Genomic DNA, 15,527 nt, shown 5'->3' with positions numbered 1-15,527 from the left:
GCATTACATAACCAGAAACCCATAAATAGCATGTCAAAATTGAAGACCTGCTCCAGGTACCAGCATAGGTCTTTGAGCACTGACATGGTGAATGTGTCGTGGGTTAGGGAATAATCAGCAGAGTTTACCACAAGCTAGGTCACAGATTATAGACTCTATGCACAGGTGCAATGGAACAGTGATCTGGAAGTGCTATAGATATGGCTGAGTCATTTCCAGTAGATGAGTTTATGAATGAGTGGGGAAGAAAATTCTCAATGAGACAGGTGGAGCAAGATATTCTCGTGGTGCAGATGTGAGTCTCAATTCAAGGTCAGAAACATAAATACTGCAAATTTTTGCACTGTCCTGTTAAACCTGAGGGAGTGACCACATAGGAGAATAGAACAGTAGATTAGATTCGATTATGAGGACATGCAGTCCTCTTTTATTGTCATTTAGTAATGCATGCACTAAGAAATGATACAATGTTTTTCCAGAATGATATCACAGAAACACATGACAAACCAAGACTGAAAAACTGACAAAACCACATAATTATAACATATAGTTACAACAGTGCAAAGCAGTACCGTAATTTGATAAGAACAGACCATGGGCACAGTAAAAATCTCAAAGTCTCTCGAAAGTCCCATCATCTCACGCAGACGGTAAACCTCCAGGGTCGCAAACTTGCCGATGCAGCATCCCAGAAGCATCCGACCACAATCCGACCCAGAGTCCGTCCGAAAACTCCGAGCCTCCGACCAGCTCTCTGACACTGAGCACCGAGCACCATCTCTGCCGAGCGCTTCGACCCCGGCCCCGGCAACAGGCAATAGGCAAAGCCGAGGAGTTGGGGTCTTCCCCTCCAGAGATTCTCGATTGCACAGTAGCAGCGGCAGCAAAGCAGACATTTCAGAAGTTTCTCCAGATGTTCCTCCGTGTTTCTTCACGTCTGTCTCTATCAAATCAGGATTGTGTACAGCATCCTACTTTACAGATACGATATCATTCGGAACGGCTGCACGTGCTGTGTCGTGCCGCCATCTTCTCCTCCCTCCGAAGTTGAGAATGCAAGGGTTTATGTACAGAAATGATGGGTACGTGGTGGGATAGGGTATTATCAGGGTTTAACGTGAGATACTCATTCTACCAGTCTAGTGAGCATGTCCATGTGGCTGGTGAGGAAACAAGTGTGCATGCTACTAACATTAAACCAGCTCACAAGGCACTAACTACCTGAAAGGCATAAACCTGCCAACTTCCACCAGGGTTCAGCTCAAGACCAATCATGTATAGCAATTTCAATGGCATTAAGCTGGCTCACTCTGAAGACTTCTCATAAACTGTAAATTAGAAAGTTGAAAAAATATTTTCTAAACTAATATTCTCAACTTTTAGATTGTATAATTCATTACCATAATGAAAATCGTTAAAAGAAATGTTTGTTATCATATTTTTTATGTGAGAGTATTAGAGTCCACATACACAGTTTGTGGTATCTTGAAGTAACAAAAGAACCTATAGAAATTCAAGATTTTTCCTTTAATAACAATGCTTTATGTAACTATTTCTATTCAGCTGGCAGATCACAACTGAAGAATAATAGGGTCTATAGATGTTGGAAATATATTGGGTCATGTGTCAATCAAGTTCTGAAACATCTTACTCTGTGTGGTTCCTTGCTTTGAGTTTGCACTGAGAATCAATGGTGCTGATGGATTTGAGTCTGACACAGCTTAGACTCACAATCTTTACTGAGGGTCTGTGTCAATCATTCACTTGTCTTACTGAAGCAAATCTGGTACAAGAGGATCTTATAAATGATTTGACATTTCTGCACTGCCTTGCTCTCAGAAAATTGGGACTGAATCATTTATTGATCTCCTCCACAGCTGGCTGTATGGGATCCAGTGATGGGTCTGAATGGGAGTCTCCAGGAGCGACGCTTGGAAAATGACATGCAAGGAGTCGTCCTGAAAGTAGTCACCATTCTGGTAAACAGCCACCTCCATATTAGTGTGGTGAACAGCTGAGAGAATTCCAAGCCAGGTCCACATCTCGCAGAGTCTGTCACTCCCATCAATCCTACCCAACAGTGAAGCACAACATTCCATCACTCCCATTATTCCCATCACTCCCTTTGCTTCAATTCATCATCCCCATTGCTCATGTTCTTTTCAAGTTCCAGTGACCTCCTCTCTCAGTCCTTTCCACTACTCTATTTACCTCAGTTCTTTGCAATGTTAGTACAAAAGCACCAGTGGAACTCCGAGTGTCAGGAGGGAAATGGACACTTGACATTTCAAGTTTAAGCTCTTCATCTGCAGTAATAAAAAATAGTGAATCTGATAAAAATGACAGCCTCTGCACAAGAGCAGGAAGCAGCACCAGTACGTTTGGCAATACAGCAGAGAAAATGTTGGAGAATAGTGCCAGGATAAGTTTGGAACATAGGTTGCTCCACGTTGATAGCATAAAAGGTCACGATTCAAAATGTCAGCTGTCTATTTCCCACCTGGATGCCACCTGGACCCCTGAGTTCCTCCTTTGTGTGTTGCTTCATGTTCCTGCACCTGCTGTCTCTTGTGTCTCCTCTTTGCAATGTCAGTTTGCCTCATTTCCTTTTCCTTCATATTGATCTTTTGATTCCACTCTTCTCCACTAAACCCACCTCCACCTCCATCCTGTGGCTTTCAAAGGCCTGTTAAAAAACCTCCTTAGCTTCCTTTGTTATCTTTAATTTGCTGGTTCTCAGTGTACACTGCTTTCCGTGAGGAGATTAATAGAAGCGTCAGTTCTTGACTTGTATCAGTCAGTGTTGATAAGGTTTCCGTTAGGTCTATCATATTGGGATATTTCTGAGTGAACTATAGAGGGGAAATGCATTCTTGACTTGCTTTTATCTGTTCCTTCCTGCAGTAATTCTTCAAAACCATTTTGGGAATCGATTTATGTCAACAAAGAAGGAAACGTAGGATATTAATATTCATGAAAATTGAAAAAATAGCAGATGTTGGAAATCTAAAATAAAACAAAACATGTTGCTAGAAATACTCAGCAGGTTGCTTTGCATCTGTGGGAGAAGTTGAAGGGTCTTCACCCTGAAGCATCAATTCTCTCTTCCCACAGATGCAACCTGCCCTGGGTATTTCCAACAATTTTTCGTTTTAGATTATATTAATATTCACCCTCACCAATGGGGATTCTCCTTACACCTCAAAGGATATTAACTCTTTGGCACAACACAAGTTTTCCAAGTATAATCTAATTAAAATATTAAGGCATAAACATCGTGTAAATAAAGTATTTCAGTATTGGCCTGATTCATGCTGTGAGGGTACCTCTCTGCTTCTTTTTTTGAAAGGATGTTTCTAATGAAGCATCATCAATTGGTAGGTTGTGACCTTGATGTAGCTCTTCCCTAATTTGAAGGTGTTAATATTTAGTGTTGCCTGAATGCTCCTCAACCCCATGTGTGTGTGTGTGTGTGTGTGTGTGTGCATGTGTACGTGTGTGTGTGTGTGTGTGTGTGTGTGCGTGTGTGTGTGTGTGTGTGTGCGTGTGTGTGTGTGTGCGTGTGTACGTGTGTGTGTGTGTGTGCGTGTGTGCGTGTGCGTGTGCGTGCGTGCGTGCGTGTGTGTGCGTGCGTGTGCGTGTGTGCGTGCGTGTGCGCGTGTGTGTGTGCGTGCGTGTGCGCGTGTGTGTGTGCGTGCGTGTGTGTGTGCATGTGTGTGTGCGTGTGTGTGTGTGTGTGCGTGTGCGTGTGTGTGTGTGCGTGTGTGTGTGCGTGTGTGCGTGCGTGTGTGTGTGTGTGTGTGTGTGTGCGTGTGTGTGCGTGTGTGTGTGCGTGTGTGTTGTTTGCATTTGTCTGTGTGTATCCACAGGAGGAACCCTTTGTCATGGTTGCTGAAAACATCCTGGGACAACCAAAGCGCTACAAAGGGTTTTCCATTGATGTCCTGGATGCTCTCGCTAAGAATCTTGGATTTAAGTATGAGATCTATCAAGCCACAGACCATAAATATGGTAGTCAACTTCCTAATGGCTCCTGGAATGGAATGATCGGAGAACTCATTAACAAGGTGAGCACTCCTTTATTAACTCAACTCAAATTTAATAATAGAATGATGTTGTTCATTATCATTTTGGTTAATGAATCTGATGGAGAACCATAGGTTTTCCTTGCTGATTTGAGAAAATGATCTGGACTGGGACTGCTGATGGAGTACTGAATGACTGGATAGAGAAGGTTGAAAAGGGACTGCACAGAGGCAATGCAGGTGGAATGCTACAATGTTTAACAGTGCTTTACTGTTGAAAGCCTTGCACTGTCAGAGTAGTACTCAATGTAGAAGAACTACACTATTAGAGTGGCATTACTGAGAATGTTCTACACAGCTAGAAGCCCAATAACAAGGAAATGCTGCTGCCTAAAGTACTGACCCTCAGATAAGAACATTCTATTAGATCTTCTGTCGCATGTTATTAGAAGAGCAGAAAGAGCAAAAATGGATATTTGTCTGTGGCCATCCTACATACCAGGTGATATCTATGTTTGTCCATGTGAAGGACAGAATTGCCTTCACACAATATAGAAGAAGGCAGTTCTATCCTTCAGCCTTGCATGGTCTTGACTGAGACAGTAAACAAAGGATCTGAATCAGGCATATAGAAATCCTAGGAGAGTTAGACATTTTCTTTACAAGTAATTAACCAGAGAGCACCTTGTGGTGCAGACCTTCTCAAAAAGGACTGATGTACATTTAGTGGAAAAGATAAATAATTTATGGTAGAACAGTAATCTCTGTCTCTGTGATTTGTAGACATTTAGTGATGGGAAGAAAAACAAGTTATATCTAACAATATGGAATCATGGGAGAAGACTCTGGGAGGTCTTGACTCATGAGGATCAGGTGCTGGGACTATTTCTAGAACACAGAACAGTCCAGCACAGAGAAAGGCCTTTCAGCCTACAACATGAAAGCTTTCTAACACCTCTTTCCTACTAAAGAATTAGCAGGGATAGAAAGTATGGGCCATTTCTGTTAGTATTTATCAATATAAAGGTCAATGTCAAAGAAACCAGGCAACGGTTTTCAATTAAGAAAACCAATGGCCTTTAGCATTGTTTACAAATTTTCATGTATTTTTCCTCGCTTTCTTTGAAAATGTATTTGCATCTCCCTTTGTTCCTCTCTCCTGTGCATTGTATTACTGATAACTTCAGACATAGAATGTTGACAGAATACCTACTGTTATCTTCCAGTAACCCAAGAACTGATATGGTCCAAGAATTCCATTCTATTCAGATAGAGTAGTCAGGATCCTTACCTCAAGCAGCAAAGATACAGAAAGATTATTAGCGAAAAGCTTCCCTGTTGACAGGGAAATTGATGTTGCCCTGCAGGACGTATGGTGACCAAACCTGGACGTGAGAAACTGGAATCACCATGGCAACTGTCATATGTCACTCCAAAATTTGTGTGTTGATTAATTATCACTAAATAATTACTCTTAAATGAGCAGGAGGAAAGCTTTCATATTAACATGTTAGGCATTCATACACAACTGTCTCACAGCTTAAATCAAAGGCTACAGTCTATTATAACAAGATTTTCCTCATCAAATTACTTGAAACCAAGTTGTTTATATTCATGGCCAGCCTCTAATCATCAGCTCTCTGGAGCTTCTGATGTCTTAGTTAATGAACCAATCAAATGAGTTTCTTACAAAGGAGAATATTTCAGGCAACTGAGAACACATTGCGAAGTATGAACTAAAAGGAATGAAATGCATCTATGACAAATCCTTCTCACGATGGAGTCATGGAATAAAACTATGTAGATAATCCTGATCATTACAATAGCCTCAATTTATCAGTAATTTTAATGTAAGAAAATGCCCTAAGGCATTTTGCAGAGTATTATCAGATGCAACAACTTTGAACCACATGAAGAAATATCAGGATTCACAATGATAATCTTGGTCAAGGAATGGTATTATAGATATTTCAGAAAGTAAGATATTAACAAGAGAATTAACCATTTTAGCACCTTGGCAACTGAAGTCATGGCTGCCAACGATGTTGTAATTACTGTTGAGGATAATCCAGACAGTACCTTCAGTCCAGATGAAGTGTTTCGACCAAGAACATCGACTATACATTTCTCTCCATAGATGCTGCCTGACCCACTAAGTTCCTCCAGATTCTAGCATCTACAGTCTGTTGTCTTGTGTCCCCATAATCCAGAACCCAGTCATTCGGGAAATCAGGAAACAAAGGGTTTGTAGGATTGAAGAGAGAGGGAAGATGTGAGAGCATGGATTGAACTGAAAACTAGGGGGTGAATTTTGGCCCAGCACAATGGGCCATTTTTTTTTACAATTTCCAGTTTTAAGGTGACAAAAGTATAATTTCGAAGAGGATTTATGGTTTCATTATGTGACTGAAAAGCCATAATCTTACTAATAGTCTCAGGTGATGTTTAATTCACAGCTACAAAACCGGAATGCATTCCAATCACTTTATTAAAATGACTGGTTTTATATCCCTTCCTTGCATCTATTTATTTAGTCTAATTCTTTTAACTGCATGTTTTTATATGACAGACAGTCTTATTGAAATTTCATTTGCTTCTTTCACTGGCACTATCATTAGCGTCTATTCCAGTCATTCCCTTATTCTCAGAATCCTCTTCACAGAGGATGCTTTTCCTTTTCCTTTCCTTGATGGAAAAAGCTCTAGGTTTAGAGGTCAGTTTCACAGACTTTCAGGGTAATTAGAGTAGGTCAATGAATGTACCAGACTATTCATGGAACCTGTTCAAGGAAGTGATCCAGGAGCAGTGGGTCAAGATAGTGCCGAGCTGCGGTCTCCATCGAGATTGTGGCTCAGACACTGTTGTTTTTTAAATTCATGGATATGGTTTTGGGGACAGAGGGGCAAGTTAGGGGTCAGGTTAGGGTTTATGGACAGTAATGTGGTGGAGTTAGATGTCAGAATATGGTTTAAGCTCAGGGATAAGGAGGAGTTCAAAGTTCAAAACCTTCAAAGTAAATTTAATATCGAAGTACATATGTACCACCATATACAACCCTGAGATTCATTTTCTTGCAGGCATTTGCAGTAAACCCAAAGAAGCACAACAGAATCAATTAAAGACAACACATAACACGACAAACAAAAAAATGTGCAAAAGGCAACAAACTACACAAATACAAGAAGAAAAGAATAATAAATAAATATCGAGAACATAAGATGAAGAGTCCTTGAAAGTCAGTCCATAGGTTGTGGGATCAGTTCAGTGTTGCAATGACTGAAGTTGAGTGAAGTTATCTCCACTGGTTCAAGATGGTCAAGGGGTAATAACTGTTTTGGAACCTGGTAGTGTGGGTCCTGAAGCTCCTGTACTTCCTTCTTGATGGCAGAAGTGAGAAGTTAGTATGGCCTGGATACTGTGTGCCATTGATGATGGATGCTGCTTTCCTGTGACGGCACTCTATGTAGATCTGCTCAATAGTTGGGAGGGCTTTACCCATAATGGACTAGGCTGTATCCATTAATTTGTTGTAAGCTTTCCTGCTCAAGGCCATTGATGTTTCCATATCAGACTGTGATGCAACCAATCAATATACTTTCCACTGCTCATCTATAGAAGCTTGACAAAATTTTAGAAGACATGCTAGATCCTTACAATCTTCTAAGAAAGTAAAGTCACTGTCGTGTTTTCTTTGTAATGGCACTTAGGTGCTAGACCCAAATCAGATCCTCTGAAATGATCATACTAAGGGATTTGAAATTGCTGCCCCTCTCCACCTCTGATCTCCCCAATAAGGGCTAGCTCATGGACCTCCAGCTTCCTCCTCCTGAAGTCTATAATCATTACTTTGATCTTGCTGACATTGAGTGAGAGGTTATTGTTGTGGCACCACTCAGCCAGATTTTCCATCTCTCTCCTATATGGTGATTCATTCCCCTCCCCACCCCCACCCGATTCTCAAATGACAGTGGTGTCATCAGCAAACTTGAATATGGCGTTGGAGCTGTGCTTAGCCTCACAGTCATAAGTATAAAGTGAGTAGAGCAGGGGGCTGAACACACAGCCTTGTGGTGCATCTGTGCTAATGGTAATGTGGAGGAGATTTTTTTGCTATTCCAAACTAACCGAGGTCTGCCTAGTTCATGGAGCTTTTTGATTAGTTTTGAGGGAATGTAGTCAATCAAGAACACCCTGATGCATACATCTTCTCTGTCCAGGGCTGGGTGGAGAGCCAATAAAATGGTATATAGTGTTGATTTATTGTGACCGTATGCAAATTGTACTGGATCTAAGTTACTTTCAAGCAGGAGTTGATGTGTTTCATCACCATCTCCTCAAAGCACTTCACCATAGTAGATGTAAATGCTAATGGTCGATAGTCATTAAGGCAGGTTGCCATGTTCTTCTTAGACACTGGATAATTGAAGCCTATGTGAAGCAGCTCTTTATCTCAGACTGCTGAAGCGGGAGGATAAAGATGTCTGTGAACACTCCAGCCAATTGATAAGCACAGGTCTTTACAACTCGACTAGGTGTTCTGTCTGGACTAGATGCTTTCCGTGGGTTCACCCTCCTGAAGGATTCGCTTAATTCATTCTCAGAGATTGAAATCACAGGGTCATTATGGGCTGTAGGAGTCATGAATGTGCCTCCATGTTTTGGTGGTCAAAATGAGCATAAAAGGCATTGATCTCATCTGGGAGCGAAACCTCGTTGTCACCTTTGTTGCTTGGTTTCACTTTGTAGGAGGTGATAGCAAGCCCTGCCATTGTTATGAAGCATCCTTTAATGATTCAATTTTGGTCAAAAACTGCGACTTTGCATGTGAGATGGATTCCTGATGGTCATCTCTGGACCTCTTGTCACTAGACCTGAACACCACTGATCTGGCCCTCAGCAGATTGCAGATCTCTTGTTCCATCAAGGGCTTCGGGTTATGGAAGACTCTGAATGATTTTGTGGGGACACACTCATCTACAACTGATTTTATAAGGTCCATGACAACTGTGGCATATTCATTCAGATCCTCTGATGAGTCCTTGAGCATGGCCCAGTCCACCGACTCGAAGCAAATCCCATAGCCGCAACACCACTTTGTTGTCCTTATCTCTGGAGTCTTGCTCTTTAGCCTCTGCCTGTATGCGGGTAGAAAGAGGACAGCCAAATGGTCAGATAAGGTGTCAGGCCACTGCCACACATTCGCACTTGAAGGTCTTCAATGTGGACATGAGGACAAAGGACATCTGGAGTCCAGGCTTCCACTCCAAGCATGAAGGCCAGTGACATGAATGGGTGACAAAGGACATCTGTGAATGTTGGAATGTCAACAAGTGGGTCAGTCCTGGGATCAGATGAGGATGCTACATAAGGAGGCATGAGGGTCAATCAGTTGACGTGCCCAGAGGTCGAGACTGGAGTTCAAGGTCCCGTCATCAGTTAGTATGGGGGTCGATAATGAAGATTAAAATCCAAAATTCAATCAGAAATCCAGAAGTTGAAGCCCCATAGCTGAAGACCTGGAGACATGCCCTGGAGTTGTAGGACTGCCCATTTGTGTAGGCGGGTGGGAGGGAGGAAAGGGGTTTGTTTTGTTGTTGTTCATTTGTTGCTTGTTGTGTTCCATGTTGTCCTGCTGAGCATTTTTAGTTTGCAATGTTGGCACCAGGTTGTGTGGCAACACTTGCGGACTGGCCCCCAGAACATCCCTAGGTGTAGGGGTCGTTAACGCACGTGACGCATTTCACTATGTGTTTCAATGCACGTGTAATAAATAAATCTACATCTGAATCTTCAGGAGCGACTATTATTCCTTCATGTGTCTCAGTCACCTAAAGGTTAATAACACATGAAAACATTAATGAGATTACTGCTTTGCAATTACTCGAAATCAAATTGCAAACCAGGTTTGGAATTATACTTCTATTAACTTAAAAGGAAAATAGTGAAGAGAGTAGCTACTCATTCAATCATTATTATAAGGTGAAATGTCAACCGTCCAGAGCTTGCCACAATATTGCCACCCAGATTATGTGGTAAAACGCAAGAGTGGAGTTTGAACTGCCAACTTCAGATGTGAGGTAAATGATTCTGTCTGCTGTTTAATATGAAATGTAACAAGTTGTCAGATGAGTAGGTTGATAAGGTAACAAAGGAAAGGCTTTTCTTACAGAAATCCAATACATCAATGAACTTGATCAAGCCAGCTCTTTCTGAGAAATATTCTGATGTAGAGAATTAGGATAATGTAGGAGCAGACGGTAGGTAAATTATCCAAATAGGTAGCTCATCAGTGGGTGTCAAGAATAGAAATAAATGCTCTGGAAGAGAGAGCATATTAGGGATATATAGCAAAAAAGGGCAAGTAGAGTTAAGAAACCAAACTACCATGGCTATTTGAATGCCAGTGCAGGTCACCAAGCCTAATTGGGATATGTGGGCCTCTGTTGCTTAAGTCCTGAGAGTAAGATGCTAATTTTTGCCTATCCTTTCCTTCACAGAAAGCAGACATAGCAGTGTCAGCAATAACCATCACCCCTGAGAGAGAGAGTGTTGTGGACTTCAGCAAGCGCTATATGGATTATTCAATTGGAATCCTCCTGAAAAAGCCAGAAGAAAAAATTAACATCTTCTCAGTGTTTGCTCCCTTTGACCTTGCAGTGTGGGCCTGCATTGCCGCTGCCATCCCACTGGTGGGGGTCCTGATCTTTGTGCTCAATCGGGTGCAGCTGGTCCGAACACAGACTCCAACCCACTCTCAGAATCCTCCCTCCACCTCCAGCACTCTGCACACTGCCATTTGGCTCGTCTATGGAGCATTTGTTCAGCAAGGTAACGATTATATTTCTGGTCACATTTTGAATGGAGAATGGAGCATGAATGGCCAGGTTGTGTGCGCAATGAAGAATTAAGAATGGCAGGATATGTGCAAGAGGGAGGGGCCCAAAAGGAAGGAAGGCAAGTGGGAATCTATGCAACTCCTCTACCTTTGAGTTTTTAGGCATATGCAGCACATATAATAAATTTTGCAGGAACAGCATGAGGAGCAGTCCGGATCTTACAGGTTGGAGGGGCCAAATGCTTTCATCCAGTTCTTGTGTTCTAATGCATAGGAACATGGAGAGGAAAATGTTTTTAAAGAAATTTGATTTTGATTGACTATGATGGAGCAACATGGCTTCATTAATTTAACATAAGTAGTACAGATATTCCAAGACCAACTTGGAGAATACCTTAATGAAGATCCATGCCTAGACCTTGAAATTGAGCAAAGACCTTCACAGTGAAGACATATCAGATGATGCAGAAGGATATTTTGAACAACGAAGTTTGTGTGTGTTTCAGGGCTGAGAATTGTCCTCCTGTATGTAATCCAAGTAATCCCCTGTTCCTCGTGACATCAGTATTAAGTGACAAGCACCAATGTTGGCAGGAGGCCACTGCAGAGCACAGTATTCATATCGGGCTGGTTACCAAGCAATACAGAGGTTTCCTGGGGCAGCAAATATTCTGCAGCCTCCACTCTCGAGTCTTGATTAATTTATGGAGAATACATGGTATGAATTTGAAACCGTTATTTTTGAATCTTGCTCACACAAAGCAGATCTTTTATTTACGACTTTTCAAACAGTACAAAACACTTTTTATTTTGAGATTTGAGAGCCGTGCCCTGAGAACGTGAAGACTGGCCCTACCCGCTGAGCGCCCCCAGTAGGCAGAGTGAAGCTAAAGAGCCAGATACAGAGGCACAAAGCAGCTCCGTCTGAAGCAACATTAAGAAACTCTATGCCAGAGCAAACCCAGCTCACACCCTTTAACATTGGCCTTTGCACTTTACTGGAATTCACATACAGTAGATAGAGATGGTGCAGTGGGATGCTAATTACTAAGAGTCCACTTAAACGTTTCTATTGTGCTGCTGATTTATACCAGGCCTGTGAGGTTGACTTCTGAAGCCTCTATTGATGAATGTTTTGAGGGGGTTTTGATTTCAAATAGAGGAAAGCTGCTCCCTCTGGCAAGTAGCAGATATTTAAAATCATTGACCAAAGGGTTAGAAAGGAGTTGAGGAAACGCTCTTTCCACTGAGAAAGTTGCTGAGATCTGAAATGCTCTCCCAGAAAGAGTGCCTCTATCAGTAATTGGGCAGACACTAGAGGATGTGCAGCTCACAAGAGAGTGGGTGGGGTGGGGTGGGTTGCCGTGGAGCCAAACACAAGTTGTCTCTCGGATAGCACATTCAGGTGCAGGGCTGAATGGTCTCCTCTCTTGGCTTCTGGTGTGAAGTGAATAGTTATGATCATTCTCACTTCTTGTTATGTAAGGCAGCATACCCCGGTCTTGAGGACTCTTCCCTTAGAAACAGTGATGAAACATCTAATCCAAGTCACCAAAAAATATTTTCATGAGTATCAGGACCTTCTCCTGCAACCCCTGTGCTATAAGCGCATTTTACCAAACTTTTTTTTCTTTGCAATCTAAATTTAATTGTAGGCACAAAGCTAGTCTGCAATGGAATGAATTCTAGGTTTTTCAATTACTCTTTGTTGAAGTACTGTTTAAATTCACAATCCCAAGGCAGTAACATAAACAATCCAACACCACTTCACACTCTTGCATTTTATTAACATTATAGAAGTCATTTTTGCAAAGACAGATCTGCTAGATTTTTAAGTTGTAGAATAAGTCTATTTTGTAATTATCTTAATTGGTAGATGTAAATTAGTGATAATGTTACTAATGTATTTAATTTGTGTATTGTGAATGTACAGTAGCTAATGTTTTCACGGAGGAGAAGAATTATATCTAAGTTATTCAGAAGAATTGAATCTGCATCTAATTTTCATTGCATAATCTCTCAGTTTAATGATAGTTCTCCAAGTTCCACAATTAATTAAAGTGTAATAGAATAACTGCAGGTGTGCAGTACAGCAGCAAACTGCAGACACATTATAGTGTACGTACTGTAAGAGTGTGATAGTTACGTATGCTATTGTCAGGTCAGGTCACAGATGTCTCAGTGGGTGAGCATCTGGGGGACAGTGACCACCGCTCCCTGGCTTTTAGCATTATCATGGAAAAGGATAGAATCAGAAAGGACAGGAAAATTTTTAATTGGGGAAGGGCATATTATGAGGCTATAAGGCTAGAACTTGCAGGTGTGAATTGGGATGATGTTTTTGCTGGGAAATGTACCATGGACATGTGGTCGATGTTTAGGGATCTCTTGCAGGATGTTAGGGATAAATTTGTCCCAGTGAGGAAGATAAAGAATGGTAGGGTGAAGGAACCATGAGTGACAAGTGAGGTGGAAAACCTAGTCAGGTGGAAGAAGGCAGCATATATGAGGTTTAGGAAACAAGGATCAGATGGGTCTATTGAGAAATATAGGGTAGCAAGAAAGGAGCTTAAGAAGGGGCTGAGAAGAGCAAGAAGGGGGCATGTGAAGGCCTTGACAAGTAGGGTAAAGGAAAATCCCAAGGCATTCTTCAATTATGTGAAGAACAAAAGGATGACAGGAGTGAAGGTAGGACCGATTAGAGATAAAGGTGGGAAGATGTGCCTGGAGGCTGTGGAAGAGAGCGAGGTCCTCAATGAATACTTCTCTTCTGTATTCACCAATGAGAGGGAATGACGCTGAGGACAATATGAGTAAGGTTGATGTTCTAGAGCATGTTGGTATTAAGAGAGAGGAAGTGTTGGAGTTGTTAAAATACATTAGGACGGATAAGTCCCTGGGGCCTGACGGAATATTCCCCAGACTGCTCCACGAGGTGAGGGAAGAGATTGCTGAGCCTCTGGCTAGGATCTTTATGTCCTCGTTGTCTATGGGAATGGTACTGGAGGATTGGAGGGAGGTGAATGTTGTCCCCTTGTTCAAAAAAGGTAGTAGGGATAGTCCGGGTAATTATAGACTAGTGAGGCTTACATCTGTGGTGGGAAAGCTGTTGGAAAAGATTCTTAGAGATAGGATCTATAGGCATTTAGAGAATCATGGTCTGATCAGGGACAGTCAGCATGGCTTTCTGAAGGACAGATCGTGTCTAACGAGCCTGATAGAGTTCTTTGAGGAGGTGACCAGGCATATAGATGAGAGTAGTGCAGTGGATGTGATCTATGTGGATTTTAGTAAGGCATTTGACAAGGTTCCACATGGTAGGCTTATTCAGAAAGTCAGAAGGCGTGGGATCCAGGGAAGTTTGACCAGGTGGATTCAGAATTGGCTTGCCTGCAGAAGGCAGAGGGTCGTGGTGGAGGGAGTACATTTGGATTGGAGGGTTGTGACTAGTGGTGTCCCACAAGGATCGGTTCTGGGACCTCTACTTTTCGTGATTTTTATTAACGACCTGGATGTTGGGGTAGAAGGGTGGGTTGGCAAGTTTGCAGACGACACAAAGATTGGTGGTGTTGTAGATAGTGTAGAGGATTGTCAAAGATTGCAGAGAGGCATTGATAGGATGCAGAAGTGGGCTGAGAAGTGGCAGATGGAGTTTAACCCAGAGAAGTGTGAGGTGGTACACTTTGGAAGAACAAACTCCAAGGCAGAGTACAAAGTAAATGGCAGGATACTTGGTAGTGTGGAGGAGCAGAGGGATCTGGGGATACATGTCCACAATTTCCTGAAAGTTGCCTCACAGGTAGATAGGGTAGTTGAGAAAGCTTATGGGGTGTTAGCTTTTATAAGTTGAGGGATAGAGTTTAACAGCGGTCGTGGAGCATACGGATCTTGGACCTCCAGAAAGTGTCCACAGCAGGGGTGATTGATAAGCTTGTGGCCCAAGGTAGAAGGAGATGAATTATTAACTTCAAACTTTCTGCATTATCACTCAAAGAGTTGAACTGCACGTGCATGTAACGAGAGCGTCTTGGACCTCCAGGTGGTCCACAGCAGGAGTGATTGATAAGTTCATGGCCTTGGGTAGAAGGAGATGAGTTACACAGCTCTTGTTACATGCCTGTGCAGTTCAACTACTTGAGTGAAAATGCAGAAAGTTTGAAGTTAATAACTCATCTCCTTCTAGCATAGACCACGAATTTATCAATCACTCCTGCTGTGGACACTTAAGATCCGTATGCTCCACGACCACTGGACTAAGTGTGTACCTGTAAGAGGGGACTATGTTGAAAAATAAATGTTCTAGGTTTTCTAAAATTGACTCCTCCCACCTTAGGCCACGAACTGATCAATCACCCTTCGTATACTGGTTCAAACAGCTGCAAACTCTCTAAAACAACTTGCTCTAGAAATAGTGGATATGCGGTATTCCTAATAATCTTATAAAATTGTCAACAAGACATGGAGTCATACAACGTGGGAACATTATATTGTAATAGCACAGATGGTTGGTGCAAGATAAATACTGTTAGTGCATCATATTGGAGCATAATTCAGCTGTCCATTGCTGTTCACTTAACAGTGTATGCGGTTGGAGTATAATATACTAGTAAACACGGCTAGGATACAGTACTTGTTGACATTGCTGGATCACAATGCCGATACATCAT

At 42.0% G+C, this 15,527-nt stretch overlaps 1 protein-coding gene across 1 annotated transcript in view; it reads left to right on the top strand.

Annotated features, from left to right (window-relative positions):
* LOC134358184 (glutamate receptor ionotropic, delta-1-like) overlaps positions 1-15,527 on the top strand; it is a 901,838-nt gene that overhangs the window by 813,475 nt on the left and 72,836 nt on the right. Inside the window, exons 9-11 of the mRNA XM_063070179.1 lie at positions 1,878-1,979; positions 3,870-4,067; positions 10,523-10,853. Coding sequence (XP_062926249.1) covers positions 1,878-1,979; positions 3,870-4,067; positions 10,523-10,853 — 631 coding nt within the window. The remainder of the gene's footprint in view (positions 1-1,877; positions 1,980-3,869; positions 4,068-10,522; positions 10,854-15,527) is intronic.

The sequence above is a fragment of the Mobula hypostoma genome, chromosome 18, assembly GCF_963921235.1.
Source record: "Mobula hypostoma chromosome 18, sMobHyp1.1, whole genome shotgun sequence".
In the NCBI taxonomy this organism is placed as follows: domain Eukaryota; kingdom Metazoa; phylum Chordata; class Chondrichthyes; order Myliobatiformes; family Myliobatidae; genus Mobula; species Mobula hypostoma.
The sequence above is the reverse complement of the archived record's forward strand: the minus strand, read 5'-3'. Positions and strand labels throughout refer to the sequence as shown.